Raw genomic sequence first — 24,927 nt, 5'->3', positions numbered from 1 at the left:
TGTAGATCAATTCGATCACTGACCGGGAGCCCATAACGGTGCGAAGTGTACAATATACGGGGCATCTATATAAAGGAATACTTAGGATAGGTATAGAGTCAGATATAAAGACTAAAGGTATACTATAGTACATGTTATAATAAACTAATATAAAGCTACCTCTTAGGAGAAGAAGCCACATCAGTGATGTACTCCACTCACTCCACCTCGACTGTAACGGTATAGTCATCTCCCTTCTGCCCGACCACAGTGATTTTGACTCCATCCTTGGAAACAAAAGTCTTCCGGCCCGCCTCGGTTGTGAAATGGGCATCATTGAGTTCCTCACCACCACATCCCCCAGAACCTGGAGTCGCATCATGAACGCGAATAGGGCCAGCACCAGAAGCCAGGGATGTTGACACGGTATATATAAGCACTCCGGAACTGCAAGCCTTGCTATCTGCGCCAGCCTTGGCTCTAACCTCAGCCACAATAGCAGTAGTCTCATCCCGCTTCACAACGACTCCCTTAACACCCTCCTTGGTTCCAACGGGGGTAATGGTGTGAGTGGTCGATCCAGCACCGTTCACACAATCGAACTGGTTGTCGGAAAACCATCCCAGCTTCCACTTGTGCCACGCAAGGTAATCCGGAAGCCCTCCGGTGATCAATCCCATAATGTCATGTCCACCAACATACATGGTGGTGGTACCGCCAGTACTATCCGAGGGATACAGATCCGGTAAACCCATCGTGTGTCCTGTCTCGTGGTTCATGACCAAAAAGCCCCATGAGTCAGGAGCGTCTTGGCCGAAGGTGACAGTCTTGCTGATGACAGTTCCATCCCCCGCCGTCAGTTGGCCCATGAAGGTTGGCGAGAACGAGATGTGCTTTGCTGCCTTGGTCGGTACGATATAGAGAACATCGGTGCCGGCGAAGTTGATGGCCTTGCCGACTGAGTCGAGCGCATCTTGGATGTATTTTTCTAGAAGCTCTGAAGTAATTTCTCGGTCGTAGGCGTAGGTGGAGGACTCTGCGGGCATACGGTAGAAACGGGATGTGTCGGCGGTGACGTCGAGAGTAAGTTGACCAAAGGAGGAATTGCTGTACCAGTCTGGGGCGCCGGGAATGAAGAGCTGGTGTAGTTCCTCAGTTGGTTCTGAGGCCGTTGCATCAGGGAAGTCGACGAAAATCATATAGCCGTTGAGGGTGCCTGTGCTTGGGGCAAAAGTCTGGGCTGTAGCACCGATACCCTCGGTGAGATCCACGGAAGTCGGCTTGAGTTTGCAGGAGCCATTTCCGGCGGCGCGTGAGCTGTGAGCACGAGCATGATGATGTTGGTGTGTAAATCCAGTCTTATGAGTAGACGTCGAAACTGAAGGGCATCCCTTGACAACCTGTGTCAAGAGGCAGAGCAAGCCCCAAGGAGCGAGCCCTGACAACTGATTGAATTGGGTCTTCATCTGTGTAACTCTTTACTCTTTTGATTTGGATGATTTGTGCCTTGTACTACATCCTTGACTGGCAATCGAAGGTTTTATAGTTAGGAAGAGCATTTTGGTCCAAGTGAAACACAAGGTGGGGAAGAATCATCATGAAACTATTAGGGCAAGTCAAAGGATTCCTTGGTTCCATATCCATCGAGCCAAGACCTATTAGCTGTCTGGAATAAAGAGAAGCATGTTGTAGTACTCCGTACTCCGTAGATCGAGTCTTGCTGATATTAGATCCTTGCAAGTATCAACTAGACTACCTCTATTGTTAGTTACATGGTCTATTATCTTAGTTTCATGCTCGTATCAGAGATATGTACACCCATATTCCGGAACACTTGATCCTTGGCGACGATAAGCAGCAGAGATGCGTCTCTGCATGTAGATTTACGCTCTTTAGATACGTCGTTTTGCTCCTTTTTGCATACTACGTATCTTAGGGGAAGGGGACATCTGCATTATAAGCGGGGTTCTCAGGTACTAACTAAGGGGCTAGCTATGTACTCCGCCGACAAGAGATAATAGGGGCATTACTTTGTCGATCGCGCTTGGCGTGGTTGTAGATACACATGATGTCACGGCCGTCTTCTTATGTATAGAAATCCTATTATGGCTTCTATTACCCGCGAATGAAATTGTCTAGCTTTTCAGTTAAGCTTCACCAGACAGGGTCAGAACCTCCTACTGCGATTGCGTCTATGGAAAGGTAAGCTAATAAGAATATTCGCAAATTCCCCTTACCAAAGCAACGCTCCCATTATTCATTAAAATAGGGCACTTGCACGTACTTGGTCTCTCCCCATAATCAGAAAAGCTCCCCAACATTTGCCTTACGTCCTCGTTTCTCAATCTCGGCAATGAAACGCCCAGGAATTGCGCTCGTAGTCAGAACACGGCTAACCTCAAGGTACTGTTTGCGAAACTCGGACCAAAGCTTGTTATCCTTAGCAGTGGTCAACTCGGGTGATGGGTAGTAGGGGTCATTCCAGGTAAAAGCGTCCACGATTTGTTTCAGACCTGTAGGGTTCTCCTTGAACTTTGCGCACCTATCGACATGTTAGTAGTGACCAGCAATGTTCGGTAATAGTACCCACAGATTAAAATCGATGAGCCACATGCTTTGACCGGCGAGAAAAATCAAACCGATCTCCTAGCGACCACTCGTCCTCTTCCGCAATCTCATCTGACCGCGGCATTTGAGACAATAAGGGGGAACTACCGAAGATGAACTCGATGTCGTTCCCATCAACGCCGGCTTTCCAGTGTAGAATGGCCAGGGTTTGGCCCATGATATGGGCAAACGTACAGGTGTCCAGCTGCAAATCCTCCATTTCGTTGACATGCAACGGGAAATTGCGTAGTTTGAAATTCTTCACATTCGGGTAGGTCTTATTCCGAATACGTTAACTAACGACTTGATAAAGCACCTTACTAAGGTGATATTTCGAAGATAGATCATGTAGATAGGCCTAGTATACGGGCGACTAAGTATGTCACTGGCACATAACTCTGTCATTGGTTATTACATACAACAGTCTACTCTATAAAGATTCACCCACCCCCTAAACTAGCGGCTAAGAGATCTACTGATTTTCTTTAAATTCAATTTAGATTCAATTCAGATACAGTTCAGATTCAGTTCAGATTCAGTTCACTTTAGAAGTCCCTATACCTATTTTAGAAGGCATTAATTTTATCAACCTTATGATCTAAGTATTTAGATATCTTTAAGCATCCGCAAGCTTCAATTAATAACTACAACATTAGTTTTTATAAAGTGAGAGGATATCCAAACTACTGCTGGCAATATGAACCAATGAGAGAGTTATGTGCCGGTGGCATACTCAGTGTGTCCTATAAGATCGAAAATATATGATTTAAATTCCGATTTATATACTAAACATAGGGGGCATTTGATAGTTTATAAAATAGTTTTTCTAAGAGAAGGAAGGAACTTTATAAGAGGATTTTTCCAGTGCTTATTTATAGTGATAACTAGATCACTAGTCGTAGACTCGTAGGGGGTATTACGAGATCACGTGATCTCCCATTTTATAGTTCTCTCCTTTCCTTCTTAGCGCAATAGACATATTTTCCCGTTTATCTGCTATCTGTCTGAGAATGGTGTTAGTACAATCAACACTATTCTGAGTATTTCCAGCAAATATAGTAAAATATTCTCTATCCAGTACATCTGCCTACGTTGTAAGTAGAAATAAAGAAATTGAACAATTCGATTCTGTAGTTCGGCTGTGGGGGACTCCAACCAATCAGAATTCCCGGGGTTGCCGAGACGCGCCCGACCCAAACATTCCGACTTTGCTCCAAAACAAACCAATTCCAATCTTCAACTTCACCCTTTTACACCTAGAATGCCTCCAATGAACAAAAATTCTGATTTACATGACGATTCATTTTCGCTCACCAATTTGGACGACGAAATAATGGGCACCTCAACACGACGTGTCAATGAGGAGCTTGACTACGATATCAACACATCAACACTCGACCGTGCTTTCCCCGAATTTTCGCAAATACAGACCTCCGAAGAGGAGGAACACGAATTGGACGACGATCTTTCACATAGCGATCTTGATATGTCCGTTGAAGTGGGACGCGGTGCTGGAAAACCAGAACGCGACGACTCGCGCAGCTCTATGATGAGCTTCGAGAATAGTGTACGCTCATCATCGCCCGCCATTCGCGTTGAATACCCCACACCACAAAAGCCAGTTGCTGCCACGCGTCCATCGCGTCGTGCAGTCAGTGAAAACCTACGAAAGAACGCTCAGGTGCGACGAGCGACCCAAGCACAGAAAGAAACTATGAGCCCGCAAGTCTCGAAAGCTCAACGCGACCAGCGTCGGACATTCTCTGATATGCACGCGAAAGTGCGTGATAGCTACGAGGGTTCATTTTTGGAGGATGAACGACCTGCTCCTATCACCACGAAGACACGTTCGACGCGTTTTGGAAACGTAAATACCTCGCAGGAGATTGCAGACGCAATTGAGCGTGCTTCGCGAGATGCCTACGCGAAGGAAACCCGCAAATCGACTTCCAACACCGCAGGAACTCCCCGCAAAAGCAATGCCAATGCAACAAACAACAACACTATTGGCGATACCATGACCCATCAATCCTTCCTTCTTCCCGACCTCCCTAATATCTCTGAACTCGTCTCCGGTGTGTACGAAGATGGCACACCCGTTTACTCCCGGCAGGGCAAGGTGCGCTCTACCCGGTTTGTGTCTCCACTTCATGACCACACAGACGTGTCTCACCCCCATGAGCACATGCCGCTTGATGCAGTACCTGTCCCCGAAGATGAGAAGGCCTTGTTTGTTCATTTGAGACTACTTCAGGATAAAGTCGCGGAATTGGAGATGTTCAAGTCCGAAGCAGAGAGAAGAATGGACAGTTATCGCCAGGAGAATTCATCTTTGAAGGCGAACAGGCCTCGCCAGTCATCAGCGAAATACGAATCAGAGGATAATTCGCACAGAAAGGGATCTAAGCGCTTGGAAAATGAGAACCAGAAGTTAGACGCTGCCAATCTCGCTTTGCAAAACCAGTTGGATATTGCCGATCGAAAGGCCCAGGTCCAGGAGTCTGCCATCAAGCGCTTGAACCACGACAGAGAGTCGGCTATCTCGCAACTTGGGGCCGCTTATCTCGAAACTCGAGAGCTGAAGGCTGAGAACGAGGAACTGCGACAGGAAAATGCAGAACTCAAGTCCCAGCTCAGCCGAACCTTGGGCCGCAAGGCTCGCGAACAGGACACCGTCGAGTCCGAAGCCAGTTCAGCCGTGTCTGATGATGTCGACGACAGCCAATCTTACACCGACCCCAGTGGGGACGTTAGTCGGAGCACCAGGGACATTACATCGAAGAGCAACCGCTCCAATACGAGAACCAGACGCCAGGATGACTCCCGCTCTAAAGTGTCTACCCAAGTGGATAAGGAAATTTCTCGCCTTGAAAAGCAACGTGCCGATGAGGCTCTCTTCTCTATTGAGCTGCCATCATCAAGACGTACGTCAACCTCTAAGCCATCAAAGTCAGCTGTGTCCCGCTCTGCTGAGTCTAAGAGCTCCCGCAAACAACCCAGCTCGAGCAAACAGCGCGTGAAGCGAGTGGTAGTTGAAGATGTGACTGGACCGGAGGTGCCTGAGCAGACCAAGGCTTCATCCGAAACAGACGTTACCTTGTTGAGTGTCATTGATGAGCATGAAATCTCTCGTCTACGCAAGACATTGGAAGAAGAAAGAATGATCCGCAAGCAACGACGCTCGAGTGCCCCTAAGGAACCCAATCCTACAGAGACCGTCAACTCGACTAGACAGAGCATTTTGAAAACTCCTGCCCCCCGCAAGTCATCTCTTCGTGAATCCAAAGCAGAAATCCCTCGCCCAGCCTCTGCTACTGGAGATATTACCACCGCCTCAAAGGCCAATACCGATGGAGACAGTAGTCTCACAGTACCAATTGCCGAGCGTTCTCGGCGTCATTCAGAAAATTCGCTGCCCGCAGCAGCCCAGCGCAGGAAGCAGCGAAATGCCACTGACATGACCTCCGCTTTCATCCTTCCTGATATTACCCTCCACCACGTCGACCTGGCGGCCGCTGATCCATCCAAGTTGCCACAAGCCACCCAAAAAGCATTGGATAACATTGCTCGACACAATGGACAGAACTGCACAGTTTGCAACGGTCACTCCGCTGACGGCACCTGCAACCACGGGTCTGTGAAGGTCGCTAAGCCCATCCCTGTGTCAGAGCGTATGCCCAAGCCATCCGTCTGGAACGAAGAACCAACTATGCGCCCCTCGCAACCCCCTGCTGTCGCTCTTGCTACTGTTCTTAAGGGCCTGGAGGACGAACTTTCTCACCTAAAGATGCAACTGGTCACATACCAAAGCGCCTACAACAAGCTTGACGCATCGCTCGGCAAGCGCCCGCGCAAGGCCCTGCAAGAGAAGATTGACAAAATCTTCAAGGACATTGACATGAAGTCCGACCAAATCTACGCTCTTTACGATGTTCTAGAGGGCCAAAAGCAAGATGGTCGTGAGATGACCGAGCATGAAATGGAAGCAACCCTTGAGTCAATTGGAATTGATGTCGACATGTCCCATGCACCTGATGTCACTGGTACTACCGACAAGTCTTCTCGCCGCGGCCAGATTGACTTGGATGATGAGGAGGATTTGCCCTGGGAGGGTATTGAGAGCACCGGTGAGATGACCGGCCACCTTTCTATGGGCGGTCACTGAGTTTATTGCATCGCATTGGTGTGTTGATACTATTCTGGTTACTTTACTGCTACTTTGGCGCTGTTTCATGGAGTATGGTTCCATCTGTATGTTTAATTCATTGACTTGGGTAATCGATTGTTGGTTAGGTAGTTAGTTCTTGATACTCAAATGTCATTGCGGTCGTACCACGACTTTGAAATAACCTTTTCTATCTCTAAGAGTTCAATATAGCGGTAGCTCCCTTTCCGGCCGTTTCCTTGTTGTGTGCTGTTTGTATCAATCTCGATATATTTGTCACATTTTGGTTAGATGATGGATGGTAGTACCATATGCAGCTGGGATACACCGAGCGAACAGAAAGAAAAAAAAACGCCATCGCTGTGCTATAAAAGAATCCGAATACCATGCAAGCCCCCAAAGCCATTGCAACCTAAGTCGAAGCAGCATTTAGGCAGTGTTCTCTCCACCCTCCACGGCCATAGCAGCGCCCTCCGTGGCCGTCGACTTCGAAATATTAGCAGCATCTCTCTGTGAGATCTCCTCCCCAACAAAGCAACTCAACCCAGCAAAAGCCTCAAGCAGGGTACGCGAGTAGTATTCACGCAAATCATAACCACCAGCCATCATGCGCGCATCATTGCGAATCGGATCAAGATACTGCGATGGATAATACGACTGGAGAGAATAATAATCGCGTTTGTCGGCCACATAGCCCATAAACGGATCGTACGGTTTCTCCGGCTCGGGCGTCTTGATCTTGCGCAGACCCTTGACAAGCCCCGTATCTGCTGCACCAGCATGATCCACCGTGGAAAGATTCGTCCCACGCTTGGTATCTGACCGCAGCGCAGCCTGTTTCTGTCGAATGCGTTCTTCCTCACTGCGGCGCGCGGACGACTTCTTGAGCAGCACCTTGTGTCCTTCGCGCGCGATGGCCGCGGCATCCGTCGATGAGCCAGATGCGAGTCTTGAGAGGAAATCCTCGCGACCGGCTTGGATCTCGCGGCGCTCGATCTCGTATTCCTGGCGCACTGCTTGGCGGCGTAGTCGGGCTTCTTCTTGTTCGAGGGTCATGCGGGCTTGGAAGGAGGAGGCTTCTTCGGCTTCTATGGCTTGGTTTGTGCGGATTGATTGCATGTTGTCTGCTGCGTATTTTTGGAGCTGGGCTTCGGTCTTCGCCACGTCGATCCGGCTTACTAGGTTCGCGATTATTTCCTCTCTTTGTTCAAGGAAGTCGTCGTATGCACGTTTTGAGTCGAACTCTTCTTCGCGGCGGTTCAGGCTGATTGAGATAAGCCGTTAGTTCTCCCGTATTGCAGGGTGCTTCCGGGTGTTTGGTAAGAGACGTACATGTGCATCACCCGCCGCCGGATATCTACTTCTCTTTCCACACCAATATCTTCGAATGTCTGCTTGCGGAACCGATTTTTACGCAGCGTCTTGCGACATCCGGCTACCGGACAGTTTGCAGGACCGGATGAGAAGATGCGGTCCACGCACGACTCGCACATCTTGTGGTAGCATTCCGGATTGATGAGAAAGCGCATGTCCGGGTTGAGGTATCGTGACGATTTGCAGACAGGGCAAACCTCTGTGAAAACATGTAATTAGCATTAGACATCATGACCAAGCTGAAAAAGGCCTTACCGTCTTCATCACGGCGAGAAGCCGCATCGGAGGCCATAGTAAGACTAAAGTGACGTGGGAGAGATGGACCACAGACTTGGCTTGAGGCTGATAAGCAACTTATGCGCACGGACCACATCATCGTCACCTTTTTGCGACTTTTTTCTTTTTGCCTCCGGCAACCCCTCTCTTTGCTCCGTCTCATTCAATTCACATTGCCAGTGCGAAGCTACCATTCATTTTCGCTTTTCACGGTCATGGGAGTACCGAACCCCAACCTCGACGCTCTCGAGGAGCAGCGCCTCGCCCTCGAAGAAAACATTCTCCAACTTCAAAAATCGCTTTACCACTGGCGAACCTGGGAAGCAGAATACGATGGACTCCGCGAGGAGATCAGCAACCTAGAAGATGACGCCAGCACAGACGACTTCTTTGCCGTGGCCCTGGAATTCGGTGGCACGCTGGTGGACCAAAAGGAAATGCAGACAATACTTGGTTCGCAAGGTGTGACGCGGTCTCGCGGGCAGGTGGTTGATCTTCTTGGAAGACGCATCGACTACGTGCAGCAGAATGTTGCGACTATGGAGAAGAGGCTTTCGAAGGCCCACAATGAGCTGGATGCTTTGGTCTTGAATGATCAGCCACCGCTGCAGGACGGTGCGGAGTTCCCGATGCAGGAGATTATGGAGGAGCTTGATGAGGATGGAAACGTTATCTCGGGCAAGATCAATACGCCTGGGAATGATGCTTCGGAATTGCTGGATGTGCTGAAGAAGGCTGGTGTCAAGGATATTCCGGAGACGAGTGAGCCGGAGAAGACTGCTGCAGCTCCCGCCGATACTACACGTGAAGGCATGGTGGGCGGGCCAGTCAACTCAACGGCTACAGACCAGCAGAATGGTTCCTCGAACGATAGTGCAACCACAGAGTCAACTGCCGCATCCCTGAAATTCTCTCAGCCCCAGTCTGTGGTGACTGCTGAAGATCGCATGCAGCCGCCTGTCACGGACGTGAATGAATCTGCGGAAGAGGCAAGACTCCGACGTGAAATGCTCGATTATGGTATCAACGAGGTGGGGGCTATTGTGGCAGAGTTGGAAATGGATGAGTCCGGAAGTGACATTTCCTTCGACGAGGACTACGATTACGACTACGACGAGGAAGATAACGAAGACGAACATGGCCGCTCTCACACCCGCCTTCCGGCAGAATACCATCAGCAGATGATGGAATTGGAGGCCAAGCTCAATGCCCGAGGCTTGATGAACATGGGCAAGGATGCCGAGACGTTCCCCGAGGAAGTGCAGCAAGAGATCGCAACACCTTCTGAGGTTGAAACTTCCACCCAAGAGAAGAAAAAGCCTAAGAAACGGGTTGCGTTCGCCGATGAGCTTGATATCGCACCAGCTCCCGCGCCCGCCATCGCCGCCGAGAAGGCTCCTGCTTCACAGGCCGAGCCTCAGGTGCTTGCTGATTCCATTGTTGAACGGACCAGTCGTGCCCCGGAGCCCTCTCCAGCTACCCCTGCTATTCCCAAGAAGACGTCGCGGTTCAAAAGTGCTCGGGCCGCTGCTCCAGGTAGCGCTGCTAGTGAGTCTATTACTGCCGGGGCTACAATCGCAAATCCCTCTGAAGTCACCGAATCCCGCCTTCGCAAACAAGCCAATACCGCTCCATCTGTGGTACCTCCTGTACTTTTCCCCGCGACACCCCAAGAGCCCAAGCCATTCTCCGCACCGATCTCCGATGTCGTTGAGAAACCTACTCCGCCTCAATTCCCAAATGACCGAACTCTGGCCGAGAAGGTCTTTGAGCGACAGGTCAAAACAGGGGCTGCAGTGGCTCCTGAATTGGACCACTACGATGAAGAGCTTCACCAGAAGCAGATCGCGTCGGAGTTCTTCAATATGCAAAAACGCATCAATGGCACATCTAAAGATGACGAGGAACAGGATACTTTCCCTTCTGAAGAAGATCAACCTAAACGGGTGAGTAAGTTCAAAGCTTCACGAATGGGATAGTTTTGCAAGAGTTGAAGGGCTATCTAGACTCAACTTCACCTATGTATGTACTTATCAGGAATGACCATTCAACTGTTTGATTTGTTTGATTTGCTTGTCTCCCTAATTCCCCTCGTCCTTATTGAAACCCTCCTTCTCTCCTTCTCTCCTTCTCTTCTTCTTCTTCTTCCTCTTCTTCCTCTTCTTCCTCTTCTTTCTTCCTTCCTCTGACCAACGGGCGTCCAATTTCCTTGTGGGTCTACCCTCAAGGAAAAATCCAAGGTGCATACCCCTGTCTCCTCGTGAGATGGGAACCCGTGGTATCACTCACAAACTAAAGTCCAAGATCAAAAGAGAGCTTCTCTGGCTGCTCTCCTTCAATTCTGTCAGAACAGGAGAGAAATCGTATGTTACTCGGGCTTCTCTAGGGAGGTTCAGAGCAACTACGGGAGTATTGACTGTCTGGAGGATTGATAGATGGAGCTGTGGTTTATTTATTCTCTCTCGACATCACATATGTAGCAAATGCATTTATGTCTCAACTTTATCTTCCCACCTGTCACCTGCCTTGGTGTCTTGTCACGTAGACCCCCTCTTGATGCTTCGTCGTATTTCCACCCTTGAGACTGATCTGGCTTCTACCCAAGCCTACAAGATGACTGCATGTGTTTGAGATAACCAGGATTGAATTATCTATATTACTATAGAATCACTTATCCCTATAATTAAACATATATCTACCCATGACAGAGCGCCCAAACGTGCAACTTGGTTCCTGCCATATCAACAAACGAAGGACGCCACGGCCTCACAGACAAGATGTCACGCCTGGTGCAATCCTCTCCAACTTGGCGATCAACTCCTTGAAGAACGCTTCCTGAATCATAACTCCCTTTTTATCGGTCACGATACAAGATGGACTAGAGAATAGAGTTAGCTGACTTGATTTTCCCAGACAGACACCAACAACCAACTGACCCGTGAACACGACAGTTAGTCAAATACTGCCCATTACTTTTCTCATCAGCGAGGATCCCGTGTACCAAAGCCCGACTACCCTCCTCCGTACTGCGAGCCAATAGCTTTTCAGAAACACGGAGACCGACGTTGTCCGTTTCCCGCGTCAATTGAGACTTGCAGAAACTGGGGTTTGGTGTGTTGATGATGACCAGCGGTGCTTTACTTTGTGCAAGCTGATCTGCCAATGCACGCACGCCCAACACCACCAGCAGCTTTGACAATGGGTATCGACCCGCCATATTGGAAGCTTCCTTGTTGTTGAGCGATTTGAAGATACCGCCCTCTTTGTGCGGATCCAGATGCTCAAGAGAAGCGGTATAATGCAGAGCCGAGTTTGGAATGGTGACACGAGGTGTTATATTGAACTTGGAAGCTGACTCGTGCAATTTGGGGACCAGTAAGAGAATAAGCAAGAACGTGCTCACCACGTTGACGGTGATGGTTTTCTCGTCTTCTTCCGATATACTGAATGTATTGGTAGCTAGTCCGGCATTCGCCAATAGAGCATCAAGACGTGGTATAGCCGCAGCACGGCTGGCAAAGCTTTTGACTGAGAAATAGCTATCCATGTCTAGCAGCCACACTTCGACTGAGCTTTCTTCGCGGTTGGTGGATTGTAGTAGTTTTTGTCTGGCAGCTTCGCCCTTCTTCAGATCGCGTACGGCCATGATCAGCTTCTTCACGCCTAGGCGCAACAGGTGGCGGCTGGCCTCGAGACCGAGTCCTTGGTTTGAACCGGTTACGATGACTGTCTGTCCGCTGAGATCGCCTTCGGGGTAAGGAAGTTCGATGAATGTGTTGGAGAATACCGTGGACGAGATACCCTCTAGAGATGAAAGTAAAGGCATGATTCTGTCTTGTTTGATTGAATTCGAAGAAATATGAACAAGACGATGGGAGTGTTGGCGAATTGTAGTAGCAAAGTATGATTGTTCAAAATCCAACAGAATTTGACGCTTTAAATAGGAAACCGTTCACTCTGGCACTCGGACTTATTACGTCCATTCTCGTCAATTCAATCCAAGTCTATCTAGAAAGCTGAAAGACGCCTCATAGGGTTTGATTATCTCCGTCTACTCTGTATATATTACACAGATCCGTTTGCGGAAATAGGTGTGTAATTATGGATTTTAAGGTATCAATACCGTCAAATAACAGACCTTGCCGGGGATGGAGATAATATCTCCGCTGCGAACCGCCCCCCTTCTTTTCTATACTCCGATATAATCTGTTAATCGAATAACTTCAAGTCTTTTGCTTGACTATTTAAGCTCATTCTTGGAAATGTCTCTGAAATTTGAAAAACGAAATCGACCGCCTCTGTCCTGTGAACCATGTCGCACACGAAAGTAAGCATGCATCGTACACTCCTTACTCCCAGGATCTGACCTCGTGGACTCACTTCCCTAGGCTGAAATGCAACAGATCTCTACCCTGTGATACATGTATCAAACGCAATGTTGAATTTAATTGCACATACGCTTCTAACGCTGTACGCGGTAAGACGCGTACTTCAAGGGAACGTGCCTTGAGTGATAGACTGAAGCGTCTCGAGGATACGATCCAATCATTTGTCGAGGGAGAGAATGTGTCCTCGACAAACACACAGCCACAATTAGAAGGGACACATACAATTAATGAGAGCGGAAGCCTTCCTAGTACTCATGGAGTTTCTGTCGTCACGGCTCGGCTGGCTACTAGCAATGAAGTTCGCACCGGAGACCAACATCTCCAGGAAAAAGTGATGCCCAGTACTTTCCATGCTCATCACGGTAAAACTAGTCATGTTGATTCCAATCACTGGGCTTCTATATTGGAAGATATCAAGGAAGTCCGAGAAAGCTTGTCTACCGTTGATCCCTTTTCGCTCAGCGAACCAACCAACGACAGTGGAAGTGGACAATCAGACGTGAGTCTTGCTCCTGGGGCCGAAGCACGATTGAATATCAAGGATATTCTTACCTCGCTGCCAACGCGCCCTATCTGTGATATGTTGGTCTCTCGATATTTCAATGCTCCATACATGGTACTAGGTAGGATATCATTTGCAACTACCCTTCATCATATACTATATAACTCATTCCAGGACACTGGCAGGTATTGTGCACTCGGGGAAATTCCAGGATGAAGTGAGTTACATATTTTGTGTTTACTTCCTTTTTGAAGCTAATCGATGGAACAATCGTTACCCTTACTGACTTGTGACAGTATGAAGAATTCTGGAAAGCACCGCACAAAGCCCCCGTGCTTTGGATCGCGCTTCTTTTTGGTATTATTAGTGTATCAGCCCATTTCTGCATGAAAATGAACGCAGACGGGGCTTTGAATGGTACAATTCCGTCTCCCGATATCCTTCAACTGAAGACAGCGCAATGCCTTTTGCTGGGAAGATATAGAACAGCGAATGCCTATGCATTAGAAGCATTGCTTCTGTATCTCCAGAGTGGCTTTTTGGGCGACATGAAAACCACCTCCCGACAATGGTTCGACATGGGAATCATACTGAGGTTAGCATTCCGCATGGGCTACCACCGTGACCCCAGCACTTTCCCCGGGACGACAACACCATTTGATAGCGAAATGAGACGTCGGGTGTGGCTGCAGATCTTCCAGCTCGACGCGCTCTTGAGTTTCCAGCTAGGCCTTCCAAGCATGATACCGGCTGAATGTTGTGACACCCATGTTCCCAGGAACCTAAACGACTCCGATCTCCAGGTTCGGATGTCGGCGTTGCCCCCATCTCGCCCGTCTTCAGAATACACTCCTTTCCTCTATTTTACCTCCAAGGCTGGCGTAATGAGCATCTTCAAAAAGATCGTTGCACATGCAATTTCCCTCGCAACACCATCTTACAGCAGGACCCTTACTTTGGACGCCGAGATGAGAGGTGCTTACAGTCTGCTTCCTGACTCCCTAAAACGGAGAGACACCAATCAATCCCTCATGGATTCATCTGAGATGATCCTAAACCGCTGCAACATCGAACTCCTATACCTGAAAGGACTCGTCGTTCTACACCGACGGTATATCCGATACGAGCACCAAGACGCCAAATTCGAGACTTCACGACGTTTCTGTGTGGAAGCAGCTCTCGAAATTCTCGCCCGCCAAGTAGATTTGCATCAAGCATTTCAGCCAGGTGGCCGTCTACACGAAGACCAGTGGATGCTTTCCTCACTGACAATCCACGATTTCCTCCTAGCTGCAATGGTGATATGTCTGGATATATCCGTGCGTCTGGAATCTCATACGACGGCGTTTGTAGACGAGCGCGCAGACCACGGCTTTGTTTCTAGAGAGATTGCCGCGCTGAAAACCTCCCAACGCATTTGGGCTGCCAATAGCCATCGTTCACCGGAATCTCGCATTGCGTCGCTGGCACTGGACTTGATGGCCCGGAAGGTGGCGGAGCGTCAGGCTACTTTCTCGTGCGATCAGCCTGCGTTTATGGAAATTTCTCAAGTGAGCCCGGAGCTGCCCTACATGGAGCCAATGTCGGAAATGATTGATGGGTCTGAGACGTTGGACTGGGTAAGTCCTTTCATGGAGATTGAATTGATCATGAATGATATCTAACCATCTTACCTCTCTCCTAGCTCTTGTTGGACCAATATTTCCAGAACTCTGGTCTCGAGGCGCCTCAGTTAGACCCGGGCAATGATATGGGTGGGTTATTTATGGATGTTCCTGGAGCATTTGACCCTTTCGCGTATAATTAGCTACAGCATCAAAGTAGCTGTCTCAGAGATAGGAAAGCAAAGCTGTTTGACTATTTGTGATTTACCTAGGCTTTAAGCTCAATAAATATTTGATCCCAGAGTCTGCTGTGTAAAATTCAATAACCTTTTGTACATTACACTGAGGGTAGCTGCCTGCCTCCATGTATGCAATGAAATATCTCATCAACTCGTTAAAAAAATATCAGGGGCATCATCGTGAGAGTCACATGTAGATGTACATTAAAAGGGCCGGAAAAAAAATAGATGCAATGCATCGTAGAATATTCACAAGTTCATCTCTGAGTTTCTGCGCCAGATACACAGGGCACCTAGACGGAAACCCAGCCCGACGACCAGAAGGTGTAGAAATACGGAAAGAGTCTGGGTTTGAATGCTGCGAGATGTTAGAGTAAATGCTGCAGAGAGTAGAAGAGGGTAGAGGATCCAGGGGTTGACGGCCAGCGGTGAACATGGATGAAGAAGAGATGTGATCTTGACGAGGAAGAGACTGAGCTGTAGGACAGACGAGGATGGGAATGGGCTCAAAGATGCCAAGGAATTAAGGATGGGGAAGCGGCTCGGTGGGGGTGGGAGAAGATGACCTTGAGGGATTGGTTTAGGATGAGGCTGTGGGTCGACGGGCGATGATGATTCATGAGGAGGTTGGGCTGGAGATGACGGAGGGGAAGTAGAGTAGCGACGCCGGACGATCAATTCTTGATCTGGACTAACAGAAGGGCCCTCTGGGTGGGTGTCAGACACAGGCGCCTTATTGCCTCGAAAATGACTGGAGTCATGTACCGAGTCACGCCGGAAAGATGCTGGGTTTCGGTGCAGAGATTTGGTGGGAGAGAGTGCTCGCTCTACTGATGGTTGTTGGCTATCTAATGGGCGGATTCGAGCCCCAGGCAGGTCGGAGCTTCCCGAGCTGCCCGAACTAGCTTTCCTAAAGCGGAAGTGTTCATTTGAATTGGCACCGACTTGGATGCCGTTTAACACCTCATCAGCTGAGGGCCGCCGGCTGGAATCAACCGAGAGCAGGCGCTCTAGGAACTTATAGAGCTTGTCCGGGAGATCAGAGCGGATAGCTCGTGCGTGATCAAATCCAGCCCAGCTGGTGATCTCTGCACGGAGTTGATCCAAGTCTTCTTTTTCTTCATTTATAATGTCCGCATTCGCATATGGAAGGGCTGCGAAACAAAGAAAGTAAAGGATCATTCCGAGTGAGAAAATATCGGACTTGAACGTAAAATTACCGAATGGTCCGTCGGTATATTGCTGGCGAAGAACTTCGGGTGCGCAATATGAAAGAGTACCTGTTGCACCAGTCGACTTGCGCATTGCATTTTGAGATTGCACCTCACCGAAATCGCTGACCAAAACTCTAATACCATCACCTGTCTCGTGGAGCAGGCAGTTGTGTGGCTTCAGATCACGATGGATATATCCATTGGCGTGGAGATACCGGAGTCCAGAGGTGATATCACGGAAGAAAGAATAAATTTCATCCAACTGCAGCGTGCGAGCTCCTCCCAGTTGGGTTCGAGGTTCTGGTTCACCCTTAGATTTACGGCGGAGGCGGTCCTTCAATTGCTGCGCAGTGGTCTGGGTTTGAACAGAGCCACAGATGTAATCATGTAAATCACCGGCATTGCAATATTGCTGTAGAATAAATGCACAAGGCACACTCGGACCGAATGTGCTTATCTTCGCATTTTCCAGCCAGACATGACGGTAGGAGACAAGATTCTGGTGCGAGAGATGCTGTAACAGCTGCACTTCGCCCAGAACCTTTTCCAGCCACTCATGATCATCGCCGACGGGGACACGCTTGCATGCATAATGACCAAGGGACACACTATCTAGGACATGTTTCACTAGTAGTACGACCCCTTTTCCACCTTTGCCCAAAACTCGTTCCTCCACAAAGAACCTCTTGAAGTAATCTGGGCTGAATGCTGCAGAGGAGATTCCCTGCGGCGATGGCTGTTGGGATGAGGCAGGTTGGACGGGCCTGTCATTGGTAGGTCCACGAGGTAGGGCAGGCTGAACAAGGCGGTGGCTTGGATGGCTTGGAGAAGGAGGCCTTGAGGATGTTGCGGAGCTGGGGAGGCTATTGTTGAGCATGCGAAAGTAGTTTGGGTTAATGAATTCGCCTTCGGGTTCAGTATCCCCACAATGTCGTTCTCTATTATTATCGCGCATTGAACGACGGCAGAATGGGCAGTTGGCTAGCTCCAGATTGTCAATGTCTTCATCTGACGTATTGCGGAGAACGAGCTGCTGAGAATCACGGTCAAAGACTACCACCGAGTCATTGTGCCGCCTGTTCCAATTAGATAACTAGTAGCATAGATTTGAAGGTCACTTACAAAACAACATCGGAGTTGCCCCTATTGTAGGGGACCATAGACATATCGACGGGCATTCGAGCATCGATGTGAGGGAATGAGGATACAATACAAGCTGCCATCGATGACGATGGGGGCGGTGGGCGGTGGGCGGTGAGTACACGGCGGTGGATAGTGTCAATTTGGTCAATATTACTCTTAACCTTCCTTATATTCCTTGTCTGTACTCTTTTATAGACAATAAGATGAAATTGGAGACTATTTATACTCTATCCCAGGAAACTCGAAGTTGCGGCCAAATCGAGACCCAATTCGAGTATTCCCACAAAAGTTGAAACAGCAACACTATGTTGTAGGCTGATCTATGAGTGCGGGGTACAGCTTACACAACGCTGCACAACGCACACACTTTCAATATAGCCTGATAATCACCTCAAATACGTGAACAGGACCCCAATTCTAGCCTGATTTGAATATTTGAATCCCAATGGACCCGATTTCCATCACCAGTCTCGTGATAGAGGTCAGCCATGTGCTATCGAGCCTGATCCAATATGCCAAAACGGTGCAGACGGCAAAGTCCGAAGTGCGAAAACTCAGCGGAGAGCTCTTTGCACTAAAAGGGATCTTGGAGCATCTGGCAGCACAGATAAATGATCCCCCAAATGGGAGGAATCAGAAACAAGTTCATTTGACCGCGATGTCATGGCGAGAGTGTTGCATACAACAAATGAGTTCCTCCAATCCTTACTCATGGACTTGAAAACGGCAGAGACCAAGTTTAAGCGCCTCAAGCAAGCTCTGAAATGGCCTTTTACTCAGACGGAAGTCAATGAGCATCTCATCCGTCTGGAAAGAGTCAAATCGTGGTTGATACTGGTTCTCATTGCAGACCATAAATCGGTGGATCGGGAGATGCAGAATGAGATTTGTGATCTGGCAAACACATTGAAGGAAGACTTGCGGATTCGAGCTCAAGAGCGGAACCAATTTGCTAACAGAGAGCTTCTGCGATGGATAGCTCCTGTGAACCCCGAAAGCTCTCATCTGCGGGCGTCGAAAAGAAATAGAAATGGGACTGGTAGATGGTTTGTCGACGGTCATTTGCAGACGTTTCTCAACCAAGACGAAAATCGAGCTTTCTTCCTCTTTGGAAAATGTATGTACCCAATGGAAATTTCGAGGGCATTTAACTGACATAGTTATGAAGCCGGAACTGGAAAAACTACGCTGTTGTAAGTGTCGTTGACAATCGGGTTCCTTCTTATATCTGACGTTTGATAGTGCACAGGTTGCCGACGAACTCACTTCCATGGTTTCTCAAGGCCAATCTATGTATCTTGCTTATTTTTATTGCACAATTAGCGATTTTAGCTCCCAGAACGCAAGAAATGTGCTAGGATCACTTGTGGCCCAACTCTCGGGCACAATTCCTTCAATATTGGATGAGATACGGTCTGTCTACAACAAAGGTCCAAAAAGTCAGGCGCACAGGTTCCCTATCGAATTATCTGTTCTCGAAGCTGCCATCCTCAAATCTGCTTCCGAAAAGACAAAGGTTGTCCTTCTGGTTGATGCAATCAACGAAAGTCATGATATGAAGCTCCTTGAAGCTTCCCTTCTCAGGCTTGCCAGTCTGTCCACGAACATCCGCGTGCTTATAACCACTACCAGCGCTATGAGTTCCATCAAACACCCCAATGCATCCGTGTTAAACATAATCGGAAAGTCAAGAGGGGACATTGGCACTTTTATCAAATACAGACTTGAGACTGATGATACATTGAGAACTTTGACACCGGAATTCCAAGCGGATATTGAAGTCACTCTTCTTCGAAATGCGGATGGATCGTCAGTATAGTATCGATCTTACCATGATTTCTGTTGTCTAATTATTTCCTCGCAGATTCCGCTGGGTCCAGCTCTCATTAGACAACCTTAGCACGCAGCGATCTGTACGGGCAATGCGGCAGGCCTTGAAAACACTCCCAGGGACTTTACGCGAGACATATGCAAATATGTTAGAAAGAATTGCCCCCGATGATTGGAAGATTGCTCATGAGGCTCTATTTTGGCTCAGTTTCACCAAGCAGCCTCTTACTTTGACAAGTCTTAACGAAATAGTGGTCACGGATGAGACAAGCACGACACTCAATGAGGACATGATGCTCGTCCCTGCCCATATTCTTCTCGAAATTTGCCAAGGACTCATCACCGAGGACCAACATGGCTACCTAAATTTCGCGCATGCGTCTATCAAGGATTTCCTAACGTCTGATTGGATCCGCTCATCTCGCGTCCAATATTTTGCTCTGGATCCTACAACCGCAGACCTGAAAGCCATGCACAGTTGTCTCACGTACCTGTGTCTCGACAATTTTGCACAGGGATATCTAAGATGTCCCGAAACCCCAGCCAAAGTACGAGAGAAGCATCCTTTTTTGAATTATGCCGCAAACTTCTGGCCCCAGCATGGTGCAGCTTGCAGCTTTGGGGGTCCCAAGGAGGACATGATCCATAAATTCTTCGGCACAAGATCTCTTCCCGGCCGGGGCAATTACGGCACATGGATACAGACTTTGTTACGGACAACCGCTGGTTCGAACACGAATGATGCTGTAGCCATTGACGGGACGCATCCTCTATACTACGCCGCCTCATTTGGCATGGTTCCAGTCGTCGAGTCTATTCTCGCTTCCGAACCAGACATCGATATCAATGCTCCTGGCGGCCGTATTGGAGCTACATCAGTGTGGATTGCTAGTCTTCGATTCAAATTTGAGGTTGTAGATATCCTCCTGCGTGCTGGGGCTGATCCATCCATCCGAGATCCAGGTAGTGGGCTTAATGTGCTTGATCTTCTGAGGATGGTACCGAGCCGGCATCGAAACTACAATGGTCTTCGACCCATTTTAGATCGGCCAGCACCTTGGAAGGATCAATTGAAACAATAAGGACGAAATCAGTGCGATTTTGTTACAAATTACCCAGTTAAGATGAATTTAACCGAGGATGTCGCTATTTTCCACCAGGCCTTTTTTCCCCGGATTGAACCCGTGGTTGAGGAGCGGGACCACAAGCTTGGAACCAAACTTATCTCAACTTCCAACTGTTCGCGGGCAGCTCAGCCGCAGGTAGAAGGCTGGGTTATAGAGAAACGTGTACGAAGATACCAATTACAGCTACTCTGAACAAGAAAGGATTCAAGTAATAATTATTTTCATTCATTTTGATTCCTCATCGAATCGGGTATCTGAGTTGGAGCTAGTGACTGAAAAACACCAAAACTCCTAGGGTTGTACAAATTAAGTACTGGGATGCTCACGATTGATGACGCGGCTTTTGGATGACAGGCGCTCTTCGGGCCTGGGCGACATGTCGCAAGGCAGTCTTCAGACCTCTGTGCGATAAGAAGCACGCGCCGAATGCCTTGTGGAGAGCCAAGTCCGCTCAATGCGGACATGGTGAGGAATGAGTCGGCTGGAAGCTCTGGTGTTTCAAGAGCTGACATAACCGATCTCACGAGGGCAGACTGTCTGTTTTCCGTAGGGCAGAATGGGGATGACACTCAAGTGCCGTAGAGACCACCGATGGATCAATCACTCCTCCTCGCCACTCTCCACGTCGCTGACCTCCAAGTTGGCGATCGAGTCAGCATCGCTGTCCTCGGCGTCAACGGCTTCGTCCTGTGCGGACTCAGACTCGGCCTCGGCCTCGGCATCATCGGCAGCAGGCTCGTTGTTTTCATCCAACTTGCGCTTGCGGGGCATCTCGCCGAGGCGACCTTCACGGCCCTCGACTCCGTCGGCAGGCTCCCCGTCCTTCTCGCCCTTATCACCCTTTCCGGTACCCTTGGGGGAGGTGTGTACCAAGGGATCTTTCCACGAAGGAAATCGTTGATCACCATCTTAGCGACACCATCCAGATCGGCCTCGCCTCCCTTGAGGAGACGACCACCCTGGCGAGCAAGAAGCGCAAGCCAGTCGAGGTAGTCCTCCTGGTGCTTGATACCGTAGGTGCGCTCAAGGTGACGGGGCAGGACACGGCGGAGAACAGCCGGAATGTATTGCTCTGGGTTGTGAACGTTCTCCACTCTGCAGACTCCACGAAGAAGGATGTCCTCCTCAGTGTCATTGGCGTTGGGCGGAACCACACCAGGACAATCGATGAGATAGATTCTCTTCATCAGGGTAATGTACTGCCACACCTTGGTCTCACCAGGAATGGGAGCGACTGTGCACACCTTCTTGCTTCGGAGAGTGTTGATGATGGAAGACTTGCCCGAGTTGGGGTAGCCGATCAAGCCAACAGACACCTGCTTGCGGTCAGAGTGGAGGGACGAGAACTGGCGAAGCAGCGAGATCAAAGAACCCTTGCCGAAAGAGTTGTTGATATTGGCATGGAAAGCAAGGCAAGGGTAGTCCTTAGAAAGATGACGAACCCAAGCGGCCTAGTCAAAGATGCAAAGTTAGCAATCAGTCACTAGCAATGAATGAAACATTGTGTATAGGTAGAATGTGTGGGATGTTACTAAGAAGACTGCCACAATGCCACCAAAAAAGGCAGAAGCAGACTTCTACTCAAAAACAAAACACAGCTGGCCCTTTGCGACAAGCTTCCAAGACGAAAGCAAGTCAACCTAGGTTCATAACGAAATTCGGTGCGGGCCAGTGTTAATATACCAAAGCTGTAACAGACGGAATTCCATTGAAACAAGCACAACCGAAGTCGTGCACGACCGAAGTCGCAGGAAGAAGCCTTGACTTAGCGATGGAACAGGGGGATAACAGAAAAACGCAGGACAAGAAAAAGGATAACAAGAACAGAGTGATAAAAAGGGATGGCAAACGGGAAGTAGTGAAACTTACAGCAACGCCAGTGGGGACGAGATCGCACTTGTTCAGCACGAAGATCAGATGCTTGTGTGGTGCCTCCTCGCGAACGTATTTTTCAACACTTCTGCAACGAGTACCTTCGGGGTCACGGGAATCCAGAACATGGATGATGACATCAGAGGAATCGATAACCTTGTAAAGTTCGTTCCAAATACGCTTACTCTGTCCCTTGGAGAAGACAGATTCACGAGAGGTAGTGAGTAGACCGAGGTCTTCGATCGCGGCAGTGTCATCACCACGAACAATCGCACTTCCATCGGCATGAGTTCCTTCATCGTTCTTCTCGATGTAGGTGTCCTGCATCTTGGCCGTTTCGCCAGCGAGGTCTTCAAGAGACGACACACCAAGCTTGACGCGCTTGCGCTGAGCCTTGGGGCCAAAGGTATCATTGAACGGAGAAGTCTCAATGGCCATCTTAGCCTGGTGTTGCTTCAGGCCGTTGACCTTATCATTGTCCCGAATCAAGCTCATGGGGAGCTTGTTGGTCTTGAGAAGAACTTGGTACGGATCGGCAGCACGCTCAGCAACAGCATCACGGAACGAGCTCAAGGCCTCTTGTGAGATGACACGGGAGTTAGCAAACCATTTACGGTTTGGCTCGATGCGAGCTGTGGGCAGCTCTTTGGACTGATAACTCGCGGCGACTGTGATATCACCCTGTGCGTTGCGGCGCGGTGTGCCATCCTTGAACATGTTCAAGGTCTTGATCTTCTTGGCATCACTGGGAGGCAAGTCAGTATTGGTTATTTGAGAATAATAGGGATTTTAGTTATGGCTGTACATACCGGTAAAAATTTTCACCTTTGGTCTTGACATTGGCCATGCCATCGTTGGGCTTCCCCTGCCGCACTTTACGAGCGGCCTCCTTCTTTCCTGTACCCATGATAGCGGTTGTGGGTTGAAATGTGAAGGGAGAAGTAAGTGCCTGACGAAAAAAAAATCGAAGGCAAGACCAAACACAGAGAGTGGCAGAGTGCAAAGAAGAGAAGAAGAAAAATAAAAGGCGGCGAAGGAATTATTTTTTTTTGGCGCCAAGACATTACCGTGCACGGGCCAAGGGAAAATCGCTTCTTGTTTCTTCCGACTTACACGACTGCGTATCCTCCCTATTATACGGTAATCAAACTCAGTTTACATCCCGGCTTAATTGAAGGTCGTGTCATTGACCTTTGATTCAATCATTTACTTTGCAACTATCCCCTGCCTGTTTTATCACTCCCCGGAGTGACAGGGTTGAATTGCGCTGCATGTCTGTCCTCCGCAATAGCCGGACTGCCACTGTGCAGGTCCGTGGATTTGCTTCCTCCTCCAACCTTCGAGTCGGGCCCGAATCGCCTCACTTCATCGATGTGCCGAGAATTATCCAGCCCACCAACCCCCGCAAGCCTCACGTCAGGGGTACTCTCCCCGTGCCTCGCGAGCTCTTCCCGGCCCGCCGAGCGGACAAGCCCCGGATACAATATCTCAATGCAGTCACACAACTCCCCAAGTCGGAACGGGTAGTGAGCCCAAATAGCAGCAACCCCGAGAAGCAGGAATGGAAGCACAAGATGGCGGATCTGCGGAGACAGAACCTGCGGGACGGTCTGCGAGACCTGTACTCGCGGAAACGGTCCTCGGATTCAAAGATTGTCAGCCGCAGTCTTGAGAGTCAGAATCGGCGGGACCGCATTCTTCAGCAACCCCAGCGTGAGGATGAGCGCCTCACTCGGCCATCTACCATCGAGGCGATGATGCCCCACAAACAGCCAGTCTTGCCCGACCCCAACCGCGAGGAACGCCTTACGATCTCTCAGGCACGTCTGGAAGCCAAGCAGGCACAAAAAGAGATTGAGCGGAAGGAGCACCTCCAGTCGTTGTATGTGAATGCTCGCACTTTCATCACTACTGAGGAGCAGCTCACTGCTGAAATCGACCGTGTATTCCCCGAGGGCGAGAACCCGGCGTGGCGCAACGACCACCAGCCCGGCGAGAACATCTGGAACCTGGGTAACCCCCCGACTGTGTTCAACCTTGCCAACAAGACCCGTGCCAACGAGGCTGTTCGCTGGGATGTCTCTCAGGAGCGTGTTAAGAAGCTTGGCGAGGCACTTACTGGAGGTAAGATGAGAGAGTAACCGTTTTTTTTTTTGTGGCATCATGTACAATATCTATCAAGCTATAGCATTTCAAAACTCAAATCAAGAGATCCTTTGAGATCCTTTCATTTTCTCAAGTCGAGTTCCCACTGCGATCCAATGCCAACACAAGCAAGGTCCCCCTAAGAGAGCATACAACTGAATGGCCGGACTATGCCAAAACAGTCTCATTTAGCTAGCCACCTTCAAAGTTCGTAACCCACCGCACCGTATCCAAGCCCTAGACTCCATCAGCAACCGTCAAATTTGAGCATCCACCAGCCTATCAAAAGAAGGAATCCCTATATGTATTGTAGACATCTTCTGTTCTTGGTGGGTTTAAAGCGTGGCGAGATGGGTACACATGTATACCGTCTTAATATCGCAGGTCAAAATGATCTTTAGTGTGGCATTGTTGATTACTTAGGCTTTCGATCATAATTAAAAGATTAAATATAAAATATAA

At 49.0% G+C, this 24,927-nt stretch overlaps 11 protein-coding genes across 11 annotated transcripts; 5 read left to right on the top strand and 6 right to left on the bottom strand.

The window, feature by feature from the left end:
* Nucleotides 1-197: 197 nt before the first annotated feature.
* On the bottom strand, nt 198-1,445 carry N7516_011270 (M6 family metalloprotease domain-containing protein; the record flags this gene model as incomplete). Its single annotated transcript, XM_057223988.1, has 1 exon — nt 198-1,445. The coding sequence occupies one exon, from the start codon at nt 1,443-1,445 to the stop codon at nt 198-200; it is 1,248 nt and encodes a 415-aa protein (XP_057069128.1).
* An 835-nt stretch (nt 1,446-2,280) lies between these two features.
* N7516_011269 (uncharacterized protein) lies at nt 2,281-2,806 on the bottom strand (the record flags this gene model as incomplete). Its single annotated transcript, XM_057223987.1, has 2 exons — nt 2,281-2,521; nt 2,619-2,806. The coding sequence occupies 2 exons, from the start codon at nt 2,804-2,806 to the stop codon at nt 2,281-2,283; spliced, it is 429 nt and encodes a 142-aa protein (XP_057069127.1).
* Nucleotides 2,807-3,847: 1,041 nt separating this feature from the next.
* On the top strand, nt 3,848-6,751 carry N7516_011268 (uncharacterized protein; the record flags this gene model as incomplete). The annotated part of the gene is made up of 1 exon (XM_057223986.1): nt 3,848-6,751. The coding sequence occupies one exon, from the start codon at nt 3,848-3,850 to the stop codon at nt 6,749-6,751; it is 2,904 nt and encodes a 967-aa protein (XP_057069126.1).
* Nucleotides 6,752-7,180: 429 nt separating this feature from the next.
* On the bottom strand, nt 7,181-8,417 carry N7516_011267 (TFIIH/NER complex subunit TFB3; the record flags this gene model as incomplete). Its single annotated transcript, XM_057223985.1, has 3 exons — nt 7,181-8,015; nt 8,084-8,324; nt 8,381-8,417. The coding sequence occupies 3 exons, from the start codon at nt 8,415-8,417 to the stop codon at nt 7,181-7,183; spliced, it is 1,113 nt and encodes a 370-aa protein (XP_057069125.1).
* Nucleotides 8,418-8,616: 199 nt separating this feature from the next.
* On the top strand, nt 8,617-10,380 carry N7516_011266 (prefoldin-like protein; the record flags this gene model as incomplete). Its single annotated transcript, XM_057223984.1, has 1 exon — nt 8,617-10,380. One exon carries the CDS (start codon nt 8,617-8,619, stop codon nt 10,378-10,380), a length of 1,764 nt encoding a protein of 587 aa, XP_057069124.1.
* Nucleotides 10,381-11,167: 787 nt separating this feature from the next.
* Nucleotides 11,168-12,227, bottom strand: N7516_011265 (uncharacterized protein; the record flags this gene model as incomplete). Its single annotated transcript, XM_057223983.1, has 2 exons — nt 11,168-11,279; nt 11,338-12,227. The coding sequence occupies 2 exons, from the start codon at nt 12,225-12,227 to the stop codon at nt 11,168-11,170; spliced, it is 1,002 nt and encodes a 333-aa protein (XP_057069123.1).
* A 436-nt stretch (nt 12,228-12,663) lies between these two features.
* N7516_011264 (Zn(II)2Cys6 transcription factor) lies at nt 12,664-15,098 on the top strand (the record flags this gene model as incomplete). Its single annotated transcript, XM_057223982.1, has 5 exons — nt 12,664-12,728; nt 12,790-13,412; nt 13,477-13,508; nt 13,588-14,910; nt 14,976-15,098. 5 exons carry the CDS (start codon nt 12,664-12,666, stop codon nt 15,096-15,098), a joined length of 2,166 nt encoding a protein of 721 aa, XP_057069122.1.
* A 285-nt stretch (nt 15,099-15,383) lies between these two features.
* N7516_011263 (protein kinase IKS1) lies at nt 15,384-17,526 on the bottom strand (the record flags this gene model as incomplete). The annotated part of the gene is made up of 2 exons (XM_057223981.1): nt 15,384-17,424; nt 17,471-17,526. The coding sequence occupies 2 exons, from the start codon at nt 17,524-17,526 to the stop codon at nt 15,384-15,386; spliced, it is 2,097 nt and encodes a 698-aa protein (XP_057069121.1).
* Nucleotides 17,527-17,936: 410 nt separating this feature from the next.
* On the top strand, nt 17,937-20,403 carry N7516_011262 (uncharacterized protein; the record flags this gene model as incomplete). Its single annotated transcript, XM_057223980.1, is given in 5 exon segments — nt 17,937-18,151; nt 18,163-18,608; nt 18,660-18,684; nt 18,734-19,300; nt 19,356-20,403. The coding sequence occupies 5 exon segments, from the start codon at nt 17,937-17,939 to the stop codon at nt 20,401-20,403; spliced, it is 2,301 nt and encodes a 766-aa protein (XP_057069120.1).
* Nucleotides 20,404-21,048: 645 nt separating this feature from the next.
* N7516_011261 (putative GTPase NOG2) lies at nt 21,049-23,227 on the bottom strand (the record flags this gene model as incomplete). Its single annotated transcript, XM_057223979.1, has 4 exons — nt 21,049-21,300; nt 21,354-21,899; nt 22,318-23,065; nt 23,130-23,227. 4 exons carry the CDS (start codon nt 23,225-23,227, stop codon nt 21,049-21,051), a joined length of 1,644 nt encoding a protein of 547 aa, XP_057069119.1.
* Nucleotides 23,228-23,591: 364 nt separating this feature from the next.
* N7516_011260 (uncharacterized protein) lies at nt 23,592-24,461 on the top strand (the record flags this gene model as incomplete). The annotated part of the gene is made up of 1 exon (XM_057223978.1): nt 23,592-24,461. One exon carries the CDS (start codon nt 23,592-23,594, stop codon nt 24,459-24,461), a length of 870 nt encoding a protein of 289 aa, XP_057069118.1.
* Between the last annotated feature and the right edge of the window lie 466 nt (nt 24,462-24,927).

The sequence above is a fragment of the Penicillium verrucosum genome (assembly GCF_028828655.1).
Source record: "Penicillium verrucosum strain IBT 35672 chromosome Unknown utg000005l_segment0_segment0, whole genome shotgun sequence".
Classification (NCBI taxonomy): domain Eukaryota; kingdom Fungi; phylum Ascomycota; class Eurotiomycetes; order Eurotiales; family Aspergillaceae; genus Penicillium; species Penicillium verrucosum.
Note: the sequence above shows the minus strand (reverse complement) of the source record. Positions and strands in the feature narration are given on the sequence as shown.